Here is a 16,616-nt window from a genome sequence, read left to right as displayed (position 1 = left end):
CACTTCCCATTCTTTTTCCTTAAGTTTCTCGTAGATGCCCGTGGGCAGCAGTACCTTTAACATTTTCATGATATCTTCATATGTGTAATCCCCCATCAGTAACATGTCTTTAAGTTCTCTATGAAAACCTGCAGGGTCTTTATGATGACAGGGTACTAGTTTCTTCATTTCCAATAGTTCTAACTTGGTCAGAGGCGTATGTACATACACACGTTTCAGATTATGATCGGCACCCATGACTGGATGTACTTCTCGTAAGGGGTTCTGGCTTTCAATGCCATGCAGGCGCTCCATATGATACATTTTTCTTTCTGGGGGCGGAGCAGGAACATATTGTGAACCCAGGAAAGTGTTATGTCTGTGTCGTTGTTCTAGAATTATTTGAATTAATTGGGTACTTAAACCTCTCCATCTATCCATGAGTAGTGCTTCTAATGTATCGTGTAAGGGACCTGGGTCAGCGTGTTGATATCTGAATAGCGTGAGGAGGTGTTGAATCATGTATACACCTGCTAACTTTTGCTCGTCTGGGGAAAGGTGCAGAAATGTCTGTGCTACGGTGTCATCATTGTATATATTCGGGTTGTCAGCCCATAGTACAGCTGACCGGGCTAGTTCTTGTTCATCCATAGAATTGAGTACATGGTACCCCATTCGTTCTCGAAGCCTTTTATCGGTCTCCTGGAACTGATGTTCAGGAGAATTCGGTTTTGTTATGCCAGAGAGAAAAACTCTCTTGCTTTCTGGACGAATGCCTTTCCTAAGGTAAGTCCCCTTACCTACATACGCTATCGTATCTGTAGTCTTTTCTGGTTCTTCAGGTTCTTCCTCCTCCCCGAAGGAGGCATTCTCTTTTTCTTTTTCTTTTTTGTGTATCTCTATTACTTCTTTTCTTATTTTCTTGTACATACTGGCTATGCAACCCCCTTTATCATGTTTTCCTGGGTCGTATCTGCAAACTTGAAGCGGTTCTTTGAGTGGGTCAAGGCGGGGTGAGTGGAGCATAAAGGGCTTCTGCAAGTGTAATCTACGTGTTGGCGGCGGGGTCTGGGGACCCCCGGACGCACCTCCTAGAGCTGAAGCTTGAGCGTTATCTCTTTGTGGAGTCTGTATCGGTACTTGAATTTGTCTTTTAGTAGGATCAGGTAGAAGCGGTTTCGGTATATTAATTTTAGGTGCGGGAAGTGGTGGAGGTGGTGGAACAGGGGGAACCTGTCGGACGGGAGAACCTTGCTGTGGTACTGGTGGGATACGATCTCGGGACGGGTTACCACCCCCGTCACCGTCGGTAGGCGGGACGCGGACAGGCAGATTGGTGTAAGCGGGAGCTACATCCTCTAGATAGGAATTCAGGAATATGTCTTTAGTGGTCCTGAGAGTTACTTTAGTTGGAATTAATGGCGGCGGCAGATTTTTCGGTATTTCTGAGGTGGCCTCTGACGAACTCTCGGCCACGAGATACATACCATTTACGAGATTGTTTCGTGCGTGGTCTATTTGCTCTGATTTTACTCGGATCCCCTCAGTAACTAATTCGTTTTCTTGAGCTTTGTCTGATTCTTTAAGTCTGTCTTCTCTACGGAGTGCTCTTTCATCACGCTTATGTGATTCCTTACGCCAAAATTGTATGGCGTCTTTCTGAGATTGTCTGGCTTTCTTTTTCCATAATGCTTCTTCTACCTTCAAGATGCACTCGGCATCCCATGTCCCGGTAACGGGCCATCTGTGTCTCTCATCTAGATGCTTAGTATAATCGGCCCATAAATCTAGATACAGTATGGCGTCTATGCCATGTTTATGGTACATGAAATTTCCAGGAGTGTCCCTAGGGGGGATAGGAATTTCTTCTTCTAGCATCCCCTTCCTAGTTCCTATCTGCTTTAACTTGTTGAAAAACGGCATCTTGTTTACTTAATACTGAATGCTCAATCCTTACTTCTTAATACTGAATACAGCTAGTGACACAAGAACACAATATTGTACATAAAAAAAAAACAGTCACTCATACAACGACATTAATCACATGGAAAAAGACATTTAAAAACACTTATTACTACCCCCTATACCGGATGTACTGCTAAACAGCACAGATACACTGCTGAGAACAGTGCAAGAACTTGAATCATCGGATATACTGCTAAACAGTACAGATACACTGTCTAAAACAGTGCAGACCGGACTTGTGTACCCAAACCCGTCTAGATACGTCCCAGCAATGGTACTCACCGGGAAGCACGGAAAACAGAAGGCCTCGGAAAACTCGACTGGACTGGACTGGACTGGACTGGACTCGACTCGACACATGGATGCTTCGGAAAAACTGGTGGGCCTCTTGACACCTCGGACCTTGCTTCTTTCGGCTAGGCTCTGGTCGGGATCCTCCGCGCTCCTCACCGCCTCGTCTGGGCGCTAATTGCCGTCTTCGTCACCTCCGTGGGCCAGAGGGAGATACAGGAAATCCTGCCGGTACGCGTAGTTTCCGTCTAACTGATGGCAGGGGACAGAGTTTGCAACGCACCAACCGGCGCGTGAGGTGGGGGAGGGGTCCCTATTCGGGCGCCAAAATAATGTGGTAAATATTTGATTTACCGTCTTAATTTCTATGCAGGTAAGTACTTAATCAATAATAACTCAATCGGAAAGAAAGTCGCAGAGTCCGTGATGTTGGAGTTCTTAGGGGTTTTATTCCTAAAAAGGAATGGTCATGACCGGATATCTGGTTCCTGCCACCACTGAGGGTGCAGGAAGGGATAGAGCAATATTTTATTGACAATACATAGCTTATATACTTGAGTTACATTATAGGAAACCAATATAGTAGGCGTAACAGCTGAGAGAAACAAGATAAAACACACACGTGGTCATGATACGTAATTAGAAGGCGTGAACTAGGAGTGAACATAGAGGTGTGTGCTAGAAACGTCACAGGTAGGTGTCATAAGTGGGTGGCAACAAGAGCAGAATCTTGCAATGTCAGCAGAAATCTGAGGCCTGGATGCGCGCGCAGCTGCATGACGTGTGACTGACGCGAAGCTGAAGGGTGCAGGGGATTTGACATTTCAACTAGCGGAAAGAGACAGAAGTCTGGCATGTCAGATCAACTTGTGCTTCTATCATATCTGATATCTGATGTTTAGGAACTGAGCTATCTGGACGGAAAGGTCTCTGGGGCAGAAGCTATTCTATACTGACTGTGAGTGCGTGTATAAGCGCCTAAGTGTCTGCATGAGAAGCGTGGGGGCATGGGCCTTCCATGGGAGCATGGTAACAGAGGCTATGAATTACTTGCACAGAGACAGTAAGGCCAGGCCCTTTTGCTCTGCAGCCGGGGGAATGTTTACTTAAACTAGTAGGCAGGAATGCATCTTCGGAGAGGGAAACAGATAACTCGAAGGTTGAATTCATTCTTGGCAGGCAGCAGGCTGAGCTAAGCGCGGTGGGCCGCGCTGAAAGTAAGGCAGAGTTCACAGGTACGGGGGCAGCCTGGGCAGCCTGGGCTTTCAGAGTCAGAAGGCAGGAAAAAAGGCTCGATGGCAGAATTCCGGGCCTACTTTGCCAGAGCTGAAAAACGTGTAAAGTACACCACAAAAAGACGTTGGCATGGCATATTTAGGAACGGACTATTCAACCCATTCAGGGTGGGTCTGAAAGAGGACATGTTGACGTTGGACGCAAATGTATTTGCGTCTTCATAGCTGGCTCAGGAGGGAAGTTACATGCACTTTAAACTCGTACATGGAGACGGTGGGGTACACGATAGGGAACATAACTTGACCAAAAGTGTATATTTCCTCAAGGAATGCGTAGTAATTTAACATTAGGCTTGACAGTAACCACTTAAGGTGGAATTTGGAGCAGACCAACATCATTCGGACCCGTAGCCCAAAGCGTAGCAGGAAGGGAATGCAATTGGGGTGGGAGTTGGCCCTTAGATAAATACAAAGGAGAAACCAATTTCTTACCTAAAGTAAGATGTACACCAGAGGGGGAACAATACAATGTTGCATGAAGACGTTTCAATAAGTCCAAACCCAGCAAATTCTCGCCGCAACCAGTGGTTAAAATGAGCGGGCCTTAATATAATAAGGACCAATCGAGATAGGCAAAGGACAAGAAACCGGGTTACAAACTGGGGCGCCAGAGAATCCTACAGAAACGTTTGTTAAGCCAGAAAAAGGTGCCCCATGGAGTTTGGAGTGAATGAGAGAACTTCTCATTGCACCAGTATCCAAAAGAAATGTCTCTGAAACACCCAATGCAACAACTTCAACATAATGCCTATTCTGATCCACTGGAACTGATGCGACTCCCTTGCTTTGTCCATGGCTGTCCTAGCTAGTGTGAAAATCCTGATTCTCACTTTCATTACAATAGTCGTCATTGAAATATTGTGCAGACTGAGTATTCTGCTGGTCAAAATAATTCATAGAATTCTGAGGGGGAAAGGAACGCTGTCCCTGAGACAATGCACCTCGCCCTCTACCCCTGGGTGCTGATTGAAAATCAGCACGGCCTTGTGGCCCTGGCAATCCACCATTACGGTGCAATAAAACCGAACAACTATTCTTAAAATGACTTTCCTCTTTACAATAGGCACATTGATTAGGACCTAGCAAAGGTCGCGGAACAAAGGGTTCAGGTTTCTGTAACAACCTCTGATACTGGGGAGTCGCTCTTGAAATTGGCGCAGAGCAGAACGAGGGGGCTAAGCCTGGTGCAAAAGAATCTTCATTTTTAATACTTTAGTATTTTTTTCGAGTTTATCCTTTTCCTCATTATCCCTATTCTCGAATTACTGAGCAGTGGCTAATATCTGGGCAGACGAAGAAACAGCCCACGAACTTTCGGAATGTTTCAATTTATGCAATATTTCTGGAAGTAAATTAAATACAAATTTATTAACGAATAATCGCTGTCCACCCTCAGTACCCATATCTTGACCACTGTGGTCGATGAACGTCTCCTCGAAACGGGTAAAGAAATTGGAGAGACTCTCATCTTTCTTCTGTTTACACGCAGCTAACTTATCCCAGTTAACACGTAAGGCAGGCATCATCATTTTCATTAAAGTAATGATCCTACCGGGCAATTAATTGTGCAATCAAATCATTGGGTTTAGCACCACCTACCTGTGCTGCATCCGCGGCAGTTATAGCAGCCCAATTACCACCTAAAGCTTGGTCGTGGTCCTCCCTACGAATCCGAGCCCATAACGCTTGTGGGACTATGTTTCCCATCAGCATATCAATATCGGTCAAATTCATGATACACGCATCAACAGTCTGGGACAGCTCTTTATAATATCCAGTGGGATTTTTACGAGGGTCCGGTAAAGACTGTTTAAGCGCCAAAACTTAAGATAGTTTCCAGGGGACATGTACCCATATACGCTGGAAATGAGCTGGGACACACAAAATATTGCCTGCCTGTGGAACCTCTTCTCTCCTTACTGGAGGAACTTCTCTCATAGGATAATGTTTCACTTTCTGTCTAACTGCAGGATCAGGTTCAAGAAAAGCCTGAGAAGAAAATAAAGACCTGAAAGTGACAAGTGTCCTTATGGCGTCCTCAACGTCAGAACCCACAATAAGTCCTTTATCAAATTTAGCCTGTACGTCTAACAGACCCTGGGGACCTAAACCCAAATCCACATCCTCCCATCCTTTGACAAGAATGTCACACATAACATTGAAAACATATCTCTGAGTGGGTGCATTCCACTGGTGAAAGGTGCTCATGATATCGTGCACGCTATACTGTGGACCACTCATGATCCATTTGTGAGCAAGAGGGTCCAATACAATTTGCTCGTCGGGACCTGGGAGTTGACTACGGGATTGCCTTCGAGAAAGAGCAGGAGTCAGTTTAAAAGACCCAAAGAGGGGGGAGAAAAGGCCAGAAACAGTATCGACCAATCGTTTACGACCTGTGGGAGAATCTGACAGTAGAACGGGAGACAAGGTATTAAGCAAAGCAGAAGAGGGGCTGACAGTTACAAGAGGAACCGGGGGTAAAGGAAACTGAGGTACAGGAGTCCGAGGGACAGGAGTCGGTGGCGAAGGAGGCGGGGGTGGCAATACTGGAAGGGACAATTGTGGAACAACAGGTGGCTGGACAAGTGGTAACAATGGGGGTGCATTAGCACCTTGTACATAGGGCGGATGCAATCTCAACAAATGGGACATTAAGGGATCTTCGTCAAGATCCTTACTCTGTGGAGAAGTAGGTAACGCAGGGTAACATCTATCTATTGCCATACGATGCTGTCTTTCTGAGGCTTCAATCGCCTGATCAATCTCATTATCTTTAAACTGCTGGGCAGCCTGTATAATCGTCATACCTTTCTCTTTCTTATCTCTTTTTGCCTGCTTAATTTCTCTCTGTTTGGCTTCCTTACACCAGAGGCAGAAAGAGTCAAACATTGCCGGCCGGGTTTTCTTTTGAACAAAATTGCTTCTAGATTGTCTAATAGGTCAGGCTCAAAGCTACCATTTTGTGGCCACTGCAGAACACCATCTTTCTTTGTGTATCGGATCTATGCCTCGTTAAAGGCAATGGGGCCAACACCATGTATCAAATAGAGCTCATAAGTGGGAGTTCCAACCGGAAGAACTGGACAAGAGTCCTCCAGCCGGGAATCCCTATTGCAACCAAGACAACAAAACTTCCTAAACTTGCTAAGACCAGGCATCTTTAATTCACTGGTCTGCTTACAAACTTCAAGGGGTTAAAGCAAATAACACAGCACAAACGTACTCACCCCTTGGCTTCGGCTATTGCAATGGTCGAATAACAAACCCAAAAAACAAAACAAAGAAGTGGGCGCTACCCACGAATACTTAACTAAGTGTTTTCTCACGCCAACAGAGGTCCGTCTAAGGTCTCTTAATACCAGTCGTCACCAAGGTGCCAAGGCAGGGCGGCAGTCAGGGCAGCAGTCGTCAGCAGCCGTCGTAAAGGTGTAGCCGCGCTGCAAAAGACCTTCGGTCCACTTCAACATAGAGGGGTCGCTTGACATGGTTTGCGAATCCTCCAGAATTTTCTTGCGAGGCTCCTCACGACCCTCGGGCTGAACTGCTACCGCTGAAGGCGCCCCTAATTGTGCGCCAGTTGAAGAACAGGCCTGATGGACATGGCGGCGCAGGGCACGCCTTAAATCTCCGAGTTCACCTGCCTTGTCGGACAGAGACACAAGACACTTTTTTAGGCGTAGAAAACCAGGTTTATTTGCTGCAGCTAAGCACAGTTGTCCCAGAAGTACAGAGTAGGTTCTTAGGAGACTGCCACTTTATTCCGTGGCGCACAATCTTTTATTGCACACATATTTACAATGTATACTCCCAATACATACAAGGCTAGCCAATAGGAAAAGTTGGAAAACAAGCTATCAAGTGTCCCAAATACACCCTTCTTTCAGAACGTGTGTGTCACCCCTCCCCACAATTCAATCAGTGCTAGTGCCTACAATCCAATGTGCAGGTGGCAGGACGTACTTTTTAACAGAAAAGACATGTAGCAGCTGGAAAAGGCAAAAACACTCAGTTCGCCGTGCTGCCTGAGTGAGGGCAACACAAAATAACGACGAGACACACAATGGCAGCCGAATACAGTACGAAGTCGCAAACCGAAGAACCTCAGTGTTTAGACTAAATACATATATTTTATATGCATACCTGGTGTCGTTCTCCTTTCCTTTGGTAATTCATGAGATGATAGACTGGTAAAACAAGCTGCTTTACATTCTTTCAAGACTTAGCCTGCTCTCCAAAGCTACCACTAGAATACCTTTCCATATAGGTTGTCTTTAAACCTATCATCAATAAGGGTCGTTTGGACTGGTGCAAGGTGCCCATTAGAACAGTAGACAGCATATACCAGGCCAATTTCTCCCAAGTAGCGCGCTTACAAATCCCTGATTGCTTGATTTATTGAATCATGGTTTTACACCAAGAGAATTGGTTGTGACCATCAACACAGATGCTATCCAATTTTAAAGTCTTTGAGATGAAAACTACACCTTATTCCAAGACTGGAACTAGAACTCAGGACTTCAAACTCATATTATCTATCTTAGCACCAGGACACTCTAGTCGGAGTAGCTTCTTGCGCTATATCAAATCCTTTCATTTAGTCTATCACTCATTGGGTGATAATCATGTATTCATTGAACGAGTGACCAAGCTCATCCTTGATAAAATATATGTATCCTCCAATACCATTGACTGGGGCATTTGAATATCCACTGGAATTACCTTAAGGACCCTTATGTTTCTCAAATCAAGAACATTGCTAATAAAGGCAGAATGACACACCTGTGTAGGATCCCACACATTTGAAAAAGCTCCATCCTGGACTTCCAATAATGAAGGGTGGTGTTCTAATGACTGGAACTCTATCTGAATAACTAGACACACCTCGTTCTTTGCTACCAAATCTCAGAAAAGGTAATGATTGATGAGCATGGAAAAATAACTAAAGATGGATGTAAGAATGTGAATTAATAAACTGGGTGGATGGCAGTCCGCCACAAGTAATACATCCGCCAACTTGTTAGGCTCAATACAAGACTTCAATAAATTAAAACTGAGGTCTACAAATGGTAGCTATGGCACAGAGCAGACACGCTGAACTTAGAATAAATGTGTAAAGCAGTTAGGAGTGCCAAAACGGTTTTAAAAATCTCAAAAGCATAGCGCAATGAAAATCCAAATCTAATATATAACTATTGAAAGTTTCATAAACAAAAAAACAAAACAGCAAAATTCATTAAAGGGTAACAGAGATATAATTTTTTTAAGATTCAAGCGAACACATCACGAAAAAGTATAGATCAATTTGGGCCATCCAACAATGGAGCGTTGATCAGATACAGGAGTGCTGGAAAGGGAAGTCAGAATCCTCCCCCAGGACACGGCAGCATGCCCAATCTGTCAAAGTCTCTTCAAAGTCAGACAGGTGTTGAATGCGGTCCAACTGGAATGTTTGGTTTTTGCAGTAAAAGTTGCGAGTGAGAAAGGTCAATCAGTGAAGGAGGTAGTCTCATTTTCAGAGCTCAGACTCCTCCAATTGGGCATGGCAGGAGGCTGTATCTAGGAGGGTAGCATCAACGTTGGAGAGACTTGCTGCAAGGGTGTGCTTAATTGGATTTTCAGGTGGCAAAAAGCCCAGAGTGCAACCAAACTGATTGGATTGCTGAGTGAGGTTGATGTGTGTGATTGGTTACAGTCCTCCCAAGGTCTGGTAATCTATATTTTCTGGGATTTCACAATACGTTTTGTTGGATATCACTAAGGCTCCAAGAACCTCAGAGACAACAATTAGGGGTTAGGAATCAGGACCCACGTCAGCAGAGCCCACCAGTAGGGTTCAGCTCTTTTCCAGTAGCAACTGGTCATTCCAAAAAAGGCATCTTTTAGCTTCTGGTGTCTTTTTCAGCAAAAGACCACTTCTTTGCCATTAAAGCAGGTTCAACCCTTGAGGTCTCCTCCCTTTCAGACAGCAGGTCCAGCCCTCGTTGATTCTTCCATAGGTCCAGAAAGTGTGATTTATGTTGGATTTACTGGATAGTGGGTGGAGGTGTCTCCTGGAAACTACCCAGCAATGAGAACATATTTTACAGGGTAACCATTCCTGCTTTTGTAGTTCTATCCAACATGGCACCAGTTTCAGTGAAGGTAAGATGGCAAAGGCCTGCTGCCCTTTAGGGGAGCCTCTGGACCAGCACGATGTGTTGAGGCAAGTTTGCATTCTCCTTGGACCTTATTGTGCACAATAAACATGCACATTTGGGTAAGTTTATTCTATTTTGGAATTCAAAAACTGTTACTTAGTAGTACCTTTAAGACTGCTGAGACTCCGCACTTGAAAAGGTAGTGTTGATATCGATTAATATGATAGCAGTGTACACCCTGAGGTATGCACATTTAAATATGACTAACATTGAAGATAACTAGGATGAAACCATAATAAATATCATAGATGAAGTGTTCAGTTCAAGACTTGACTGTGGTAGCACTTTACTGACAGGCACTGACAGGCTGAGGTTGACAGCTAAACCTATTACAGGAGTGAAACACTTCGGTCACATCAACCCATGGAGGGAGTCGCATATCCATAATGACCTGCCTCACACACAAAGACAGGCACCCCGCGGACCCATGATACAAGGCACAGAAATAGGTCAGGTGAAGAGTCAGTCACAATCTTTGAAACTATGACTCCACTTTCTTGAGGCCACCATGGTACAAAACACAAATAACCAACTCTCAATCATTTTTGGGACATCTCCCCTTAATCTCGAACCATATTCCCCTGCATTATGCACAAACATCTTTTTGTATCTCACATCAATTTTGTGATCTTGCCAGACTCACGTTAGCTATTAACATAACGTTATTTACCAATTTGTTATCACCCTACAAACATATTTTTATGAGATGCATGTTCATTTTTCTACAATCAACTGTATTTTCATATGTAATGTTGGTGTCTTTGTAAAAAGAAATGTTACTCCCTTGGGTCTGACACACACCATAAAACACATATATGACTTTTACATGGGCATATTTAGGAAGGGGGTTGCAATGAGGTGCAAGAGCGTCGCAAGCCCAAAATGAGATTTAGGAAGCCAGAAGCCTGAGTGGCTTCATAAATCTTGAAACAAGCAACACAGCACAAATTGCTGGTTTGACCTACTCGGCACTGGGAGGCATTCTGTGTGTGTTACGTGCTTATTTCAACACAGCATTCATGGATGTTGATGCTATCTCAGATATACCAGAACTGATAATCCTGGGAAAGCGCTAAAAACATACCCCTTCCTAGGTGAGAGTAACAAGGAGAAATGTCTTTATTGCTCTTTGTTTTTTTTCTCTCCCTGTGTGTATTCAGTAGCACACATAGAAAATGTAAAGGCCCCAGGAGTTTGTTTTTGTATAGTAATGTGCCCCTTCCTGCACAACAACAACCATACATGCAATGGAGGCACTCTTACTCCACTGTGCAAGGGTGCCTTTGTTGGAGCTAGGCAGTCCTGTAGTGTAGTTCCTATATTCCCAATAGGATCTGCGCTTTGGAATAAAATATCCTATAGATTTGACGGAGGACTGAGGTCTACTAGGTCTCTATCGAACATACTAGGCTTAATTGTGAGTGCCAGCTACCTCAGAGGTCACAAGAAACTTTCTCGAATACACAAGAAGGGATTAGTTTCTGATAACCGCATAAACATGACAACTTTGTTTCCCAAGAATAAGAAATGTATCTCTAGAGTCGTGGAAACAATAAACAAATATTTCACTCAGTCAATCGTGCATGCTTAGTTTCACCAGAGGTGCAGAGAAATAAAGATACGGGCATTTTCAATAAAAAGGTATTTATTGAACAGTCTTCTTGCTCTTGCAGAGGAAATGAACTGCTACAATCGTAATACTGGTTGTAAAGTACAATGCGTACAGTACAAAGAGTATTAAATAATACTACTGTAAAAGCATGATGTGGTTTCTAAGCCATAAAATATATATAATACATACATTAATGAATAAAGACTAAAAGTCCCTACACTGGTGTACCTAACCTAGGTATAGTACAAGGGAAGAAGTTAGTGAGGTGTAGCTTAGTTTTAGTATTCTTTGCCAAGAATCTAATCAAAGAATTCTCTAAGGGTCTAATCAGCTCCGTACCTTGATTTAGAATGAAGGAGGTCTTGTATCTCTCTCTCAGGACTCGATTTCCCAACAACTCGCGAGGGTAGGTTGGAAATACTGGAGCTGGATTTCTCGGCAAGAGAAAAGACAGCGTCTGCTGGAGGGTCCGATTCCTTCGGCACTTGCTGTAGCGAGCTGTGTCGTGTAGGTAGATAGTCCAACTGCTCCAAACCACTGTGTGTTTGCCTGGGCAAGTGTGACAATATTTATACCTTGAAGGTGCCTAGTATGACGTAAGGTTGGACATAATAACGTCATCAAAGACTGGATAAATCAATATTCAAGCAAGGGGAAGTCCCTGACTGCTGAAGGCGGGTTTTTCCAAGAAATCGTTGTGGATTTTCGGAACTAGTGGAAGTAGCCATGCCGTATTTGGACTGCATAGGCTAAGTCTAAATATGGTTATGATTTCTATGCCTATATAAGGATAGGGTGATTTATACCTATATATGGGCATGAATCAGGAAAATTACACTAGGGTCCTAGATTCATATACAACAGTCCATTGTGCACCATCACTAGTGAAAGGACAGGAGTGTGCCATATTGGGATAAATACGGTGCATTCTTGCCATTTCTCTGGAACACAGGGTGGCAATGAAACTTGCTGTGCTGTACCACTTGGCCATACATATGGCCTGCAATGGTTAGTTACACACTGTAGTCTATTGACACCAAAGAGGCTTTAGTGGTCTCTGCATCCCTTGGAACAGGGGATAATAACTCCATGACAAGAGGATATTTTACAAATGTTCTTTATGGAATATGGGTAATAATTCCATTGATACAGCAGTCTGACAGATAGTGATGCATGTCCACCATACTCAAAGGATACTCACCTGTCTCATTTGAAATCTCACCAGTAAAGCAGGGAACACAGTCAAAGCAGCAGACAGGCCATCCTTTCTTCGCAGACTGTCTGAACCCAGGGCGGCAGCTCTCACTGCAGAAGGAGCTGGGAGCCTGGGGAAAAGAAGAGATAAAGAGTGAGAAACTAAAATCATAACTCATGTGATGAAAAATGCACCACATTATGGCTTGGGGCTACAAAAGGATACTATAGGGTACTGAACCATGCAGTACCTCACTGTTTCACTTCCACCAGATAATAAGCAAAGGTTTGGTAAGAGGAATGGGAATGGGAATGAGATATACCCTACACATAGATACTATCTCTCTAATGTAATATTACATGCACTAATGTATCGTACATTCTTGGGTCAAAAGGTCTTACACTCAGAGTGTGCATGATACCATGGAAGAGAACACACAGGGATCCACTAATGGTTGTTTTATAGACCCTTGCCTACTAGTGGCGTGCTTCTTCATTGTATTTCATCCTGATCCCTATAAAACAGGATGAACACAACCACATTCCATATTCCAGGGAACATTTTTCCTACTGGGGTCTTCTAATTGGTAACATTATCTTTGGTGCCACCAGGTAGCCCTATCATGAAAAGAGTCTATTGTAGAGATAAGAAGTGTGATTGGATATGTGTAGGATGTAGTGATTTTACACCCTACCTATTGTAAACCCGTGTAAGCCTATTTCCACAAGCCACCTAAGGTCCCAGACTCCCTAGAGGACTTACATTAGTGCTTTGGTATTTTATTATTGTTAGACAATCTGCGTTCCTTTTCCTATTATGCCAGGACATATAAAACACAACACGAAACATGCACAGGGTGTACTCGCCTTTTTTTCCTGAACATGTGTCAATGCCGCAAGGAATGTAATGCTATTCTTATTCAGTTTAAATTTAATTTGCTTGCAAAGTCACAACATAGGACGTTAGCAAGCACTTGGATATATTGCTGCATCCACCAAGGATTGTACATGCATCATAATAATATCACAAATGTCGTAATTTGACGGTGATCGGGTAAGCGTTAAGCTTTGCTACACGCATTCCCCTTAACTTGACTATGGTTTTCGATAGCCATTTTGAACACACTGGCGGCCATTTTATATGAATGCGTCGCCTCGTGGCCAACATACCCTTTGTCCTTTCTCTGTATCAATGACCACTCGAATTTGCCCAGGCTATTTTTGGTACTGGTCAAGCACGCGCATGCGCAGTTAACCCCTCTGTACTAGTGGACAGTCATCGCTTAGGAATGTCCCTCCAAACTGACCAGTGGTGTTGTAACTCCTCCCATGAGTTGGCTGTGTTCCAAAAATGACCATATATGTACCTAAAACTGAGCAAATGTGTTCCGCCTACTCTTTTATTGCTGTAAAACTGTATAAAAGATGTCTCGCACCGATGTTCGGTGTGATACTTCTTGCATTACCGAAGGGTGCTGTAGGAATGTACCACCACCCCATGGGGTCTTAATAAACTTGTCTTTTGCATTTTCAACATTCGTTTTATGGTGTAGCGGGTTTTGCGAAGTATGTAGGCCTGGAGAACCCAATACCACAAATTGGCGACCACAAAGGGACTCATCGGCGACTCGGATGCCCGAAGGAGAGGTCGTGACGAAGGATTTGAAACTCGCCATGGACGCGTACGCTGCCACTGAGTGACCCGAGTCTTGGCACCCACGGTGTTTTCTTCCTTTCCTTCTGATCTGACCTTCCAGGTGGCGTCGGTCCTCGACTGAGATCCTGATCGTTCGAGTTGTCGTACAGTGCTGGTTTGGATTATTCGATTAAAGAACTTGGCCGTTGGAATCTGGATATCTGAGAATTTGGTAAGCATGTGATTGGTAAGATAGTCTACGGACGCTTACTGTGGCTTGTTGAATATGTTTTGAGTTAGCTAACGTTTGGTTCTATGATTTGAATTATAGATGCAGTGTACTTCACATGCGGGGATATTTGTTTGAACGGCACACCTTGTGTGAAGTATATTAAGTGCCATTTTTGTGATATCGCGTTTTCGTGATATTTTTGACATGCCCGTTTTAAGCGCACTCCGAGGAATGTGTTGTCTTGGAAAAGGTACTAATTATCGATTAAATGAATCTCAGCCGGCTCCCCCAGAGCGGACCCCTAATCGCGAAATGTATATAAAATTTGGCATTCCCCCTGTTTTATATAGTACATTGTGGCATAAGTACACAAAAACTGACCCCGAATTGCAATGGCCACTACATGGGTTGTTTGATTTACGAAAGGTTCCGTATGTGGAGCAATGTTTGTTTCAGCGTAGGTCTAGACAAGACATGTTTGATTGTGTACGTATGTGGGAGAAAGCGGTGCGTGAACGAATGAAGCGTGAAATAGCCTTGGCGGACAAAGAGCAGCGGAAGGCTGCTCGGGATAAGGCTTTACAGCTGGAGGAGAAGGAGTTGCAGGAAAAGAAAGAGAGGGAGGCACGGGAACGTAATTTGCAAACGAATGGTCAATTCCCTATTCGACGTCCTCTTTATCCTGTCCTTACTAATGAAGTTGATGATTTTTCATTATTAGATCGTTGCCCGCCTCCGTACGTTCTACCTACGGCCCCAGATGCGGATTCGGATGGAGACGATCAAGAGGGTAGTCGTGTGAGGTTAAATGCCAGTGAAGCTGCGGAACTACGTAGTTTTGCCCGTAAACTTAACTTGAACAAAATAACTATGACAGAGATTAATGACAAAATGAGTAGGTGGTCTGAACGAGAACGGTTGTATTTTTTGAGTCAGTTTGGAGATGAAGTTGTAGAACGATTTAGGAAAAATTCAACTGATCTAGAGGATATATCAGTTAGTCATGAGAATATGCGTAAAGGTCTATTTGTTATTGCAGATGCGGATGGGTTTTTCCAACGGTTGATCCAACTACGGGATGAGGCGTCAAGATTACGGGAAGCGAGGAAAGCATCAGAGACGCCTACGCCGGGATCGACGGAACAATCCAAAGAGTGTTCTATCTTTGGAGCAAATAATAATTTTACGATTCATGTTATGCCTATGCATGAAGCTGCACCTTTGTATGTCCCTCCTAAAGGGCAAGGAACAAGTGATGATAAATTGTCCGGGATGCAAAGGGTTATTTCGTATATAATTGGGTTTATACACCTTGGAATAGAGCAGATGTTATGGCACTGAAAAATGCTTTGCCTGACCCCCGTAAAAATCCGGCAGCTTTCTAAGAAGGAGTGAAAGGGGCTATTTCTTCGTGTGTTATAACGTTAGTTGATATTGACCTTTTCTCTGGGTTAATATTGCCCCCTGATATGTGGAGGGCAATTCGTAAGTTTGATGATGTGGCGATCCTGGGGGCGGATTGGAAAGCTTTATCCCAAGCTGATTTAGACAGGGAGCCTGCATGTAAGCCATGTCAATTAATTCTAGATCTCCCGACGGCTATTTTGAATAAATTAAAAACGCTTGTCCCCCCTAAAAAGATTGATTGGAGTATGCTAGCATCTTGCAAACAGAAAGCGGATGGGTCGGTGTCTGACTTCTTCTCACGTTTTGAAGAAGCATTTCATGACTACAGTGGGCAATTATTAACAGATGATAGGGGTAGGCATTTGTTCGTTGACAAGTATGTAGCGAATCTCCTACCAGAGATTGCAAAACGGTTAAAGACTAGTGAAAGTTCTTGGACCACGGCGACCCCTGCTTCTTTACTGACTATGGCTCAGTATTATGAACAACAGGAAATAGAGGCTAAAGAAATTACTGATAAGAAAGCGAAGGAATTGAAGACGAAAGTGATGTTGGCTCAGGTTTATGCTACACAGCCGAGAGAGAATGATAGAGGTAGACGTGGTTCGTACGGTACGTCTTCCGGCCGTACCGACATTGCTGAGGATCAATGTGCATATTGTAAAGAGTTTGGACATTGGGCCTCAGATTGGCCGGTACTTCGTGAACAACGTAATCAGCGTGGTCAAAGAGGTGGAAGGACACGGAATAGTTATTCAGGAGCGAGGGGTGGAGCAAGTGATCGCGGAAGGTTTGAAGCGAGGGG

At 43.9% G+C, this 16,616-nt stretch overlaps 1 protein-coding gene across 1 annotated transcript in view; it reads right to left on the bottom strand.

Annotated features, from left to right (window-relative positions):
* Positions 1-16,616, bottom strand: part of LOC147659343 (vomeronasal type-2 receptor 26-like) — an 83,766-nt gene that overhangs the window by 19,895 nt on the left and 47,255 nt on the right. The window contains exon 2 of the mRNA XM_086951832.1: positions 12,544-12,667. Coding sequence (XP_086807958.1) covers positions 12,544-12,667 — 124 coding nt within the window. The remainder of the gene's footprint in view (positions 1-12,543; positions 12,668-16,616) is intronic.

The sequence above is a fragment of the Lissotriton vulgaris genome, unplaced genomic scaffold (genome assembly GCF_964263255.1).
Source record: "Lissotriton vulgaris unplaced genomic scaffold, aLisVul1.2 SCAFFOLD_2271, whole genome shotgun sequence".
Taxonomy (NCBI): domain Eukaryota; kingdom Metazoa; phylum Chordata; class Amphibia; order Caudata; family Salamandridae; genus Lissotriton; species Lissotriton vulgaris.
The sequence above is the reverse complement of the archived record's forward strand: the minus strand, read 5'-3'. Positions and strand labels throughout refer to the sequence as shown.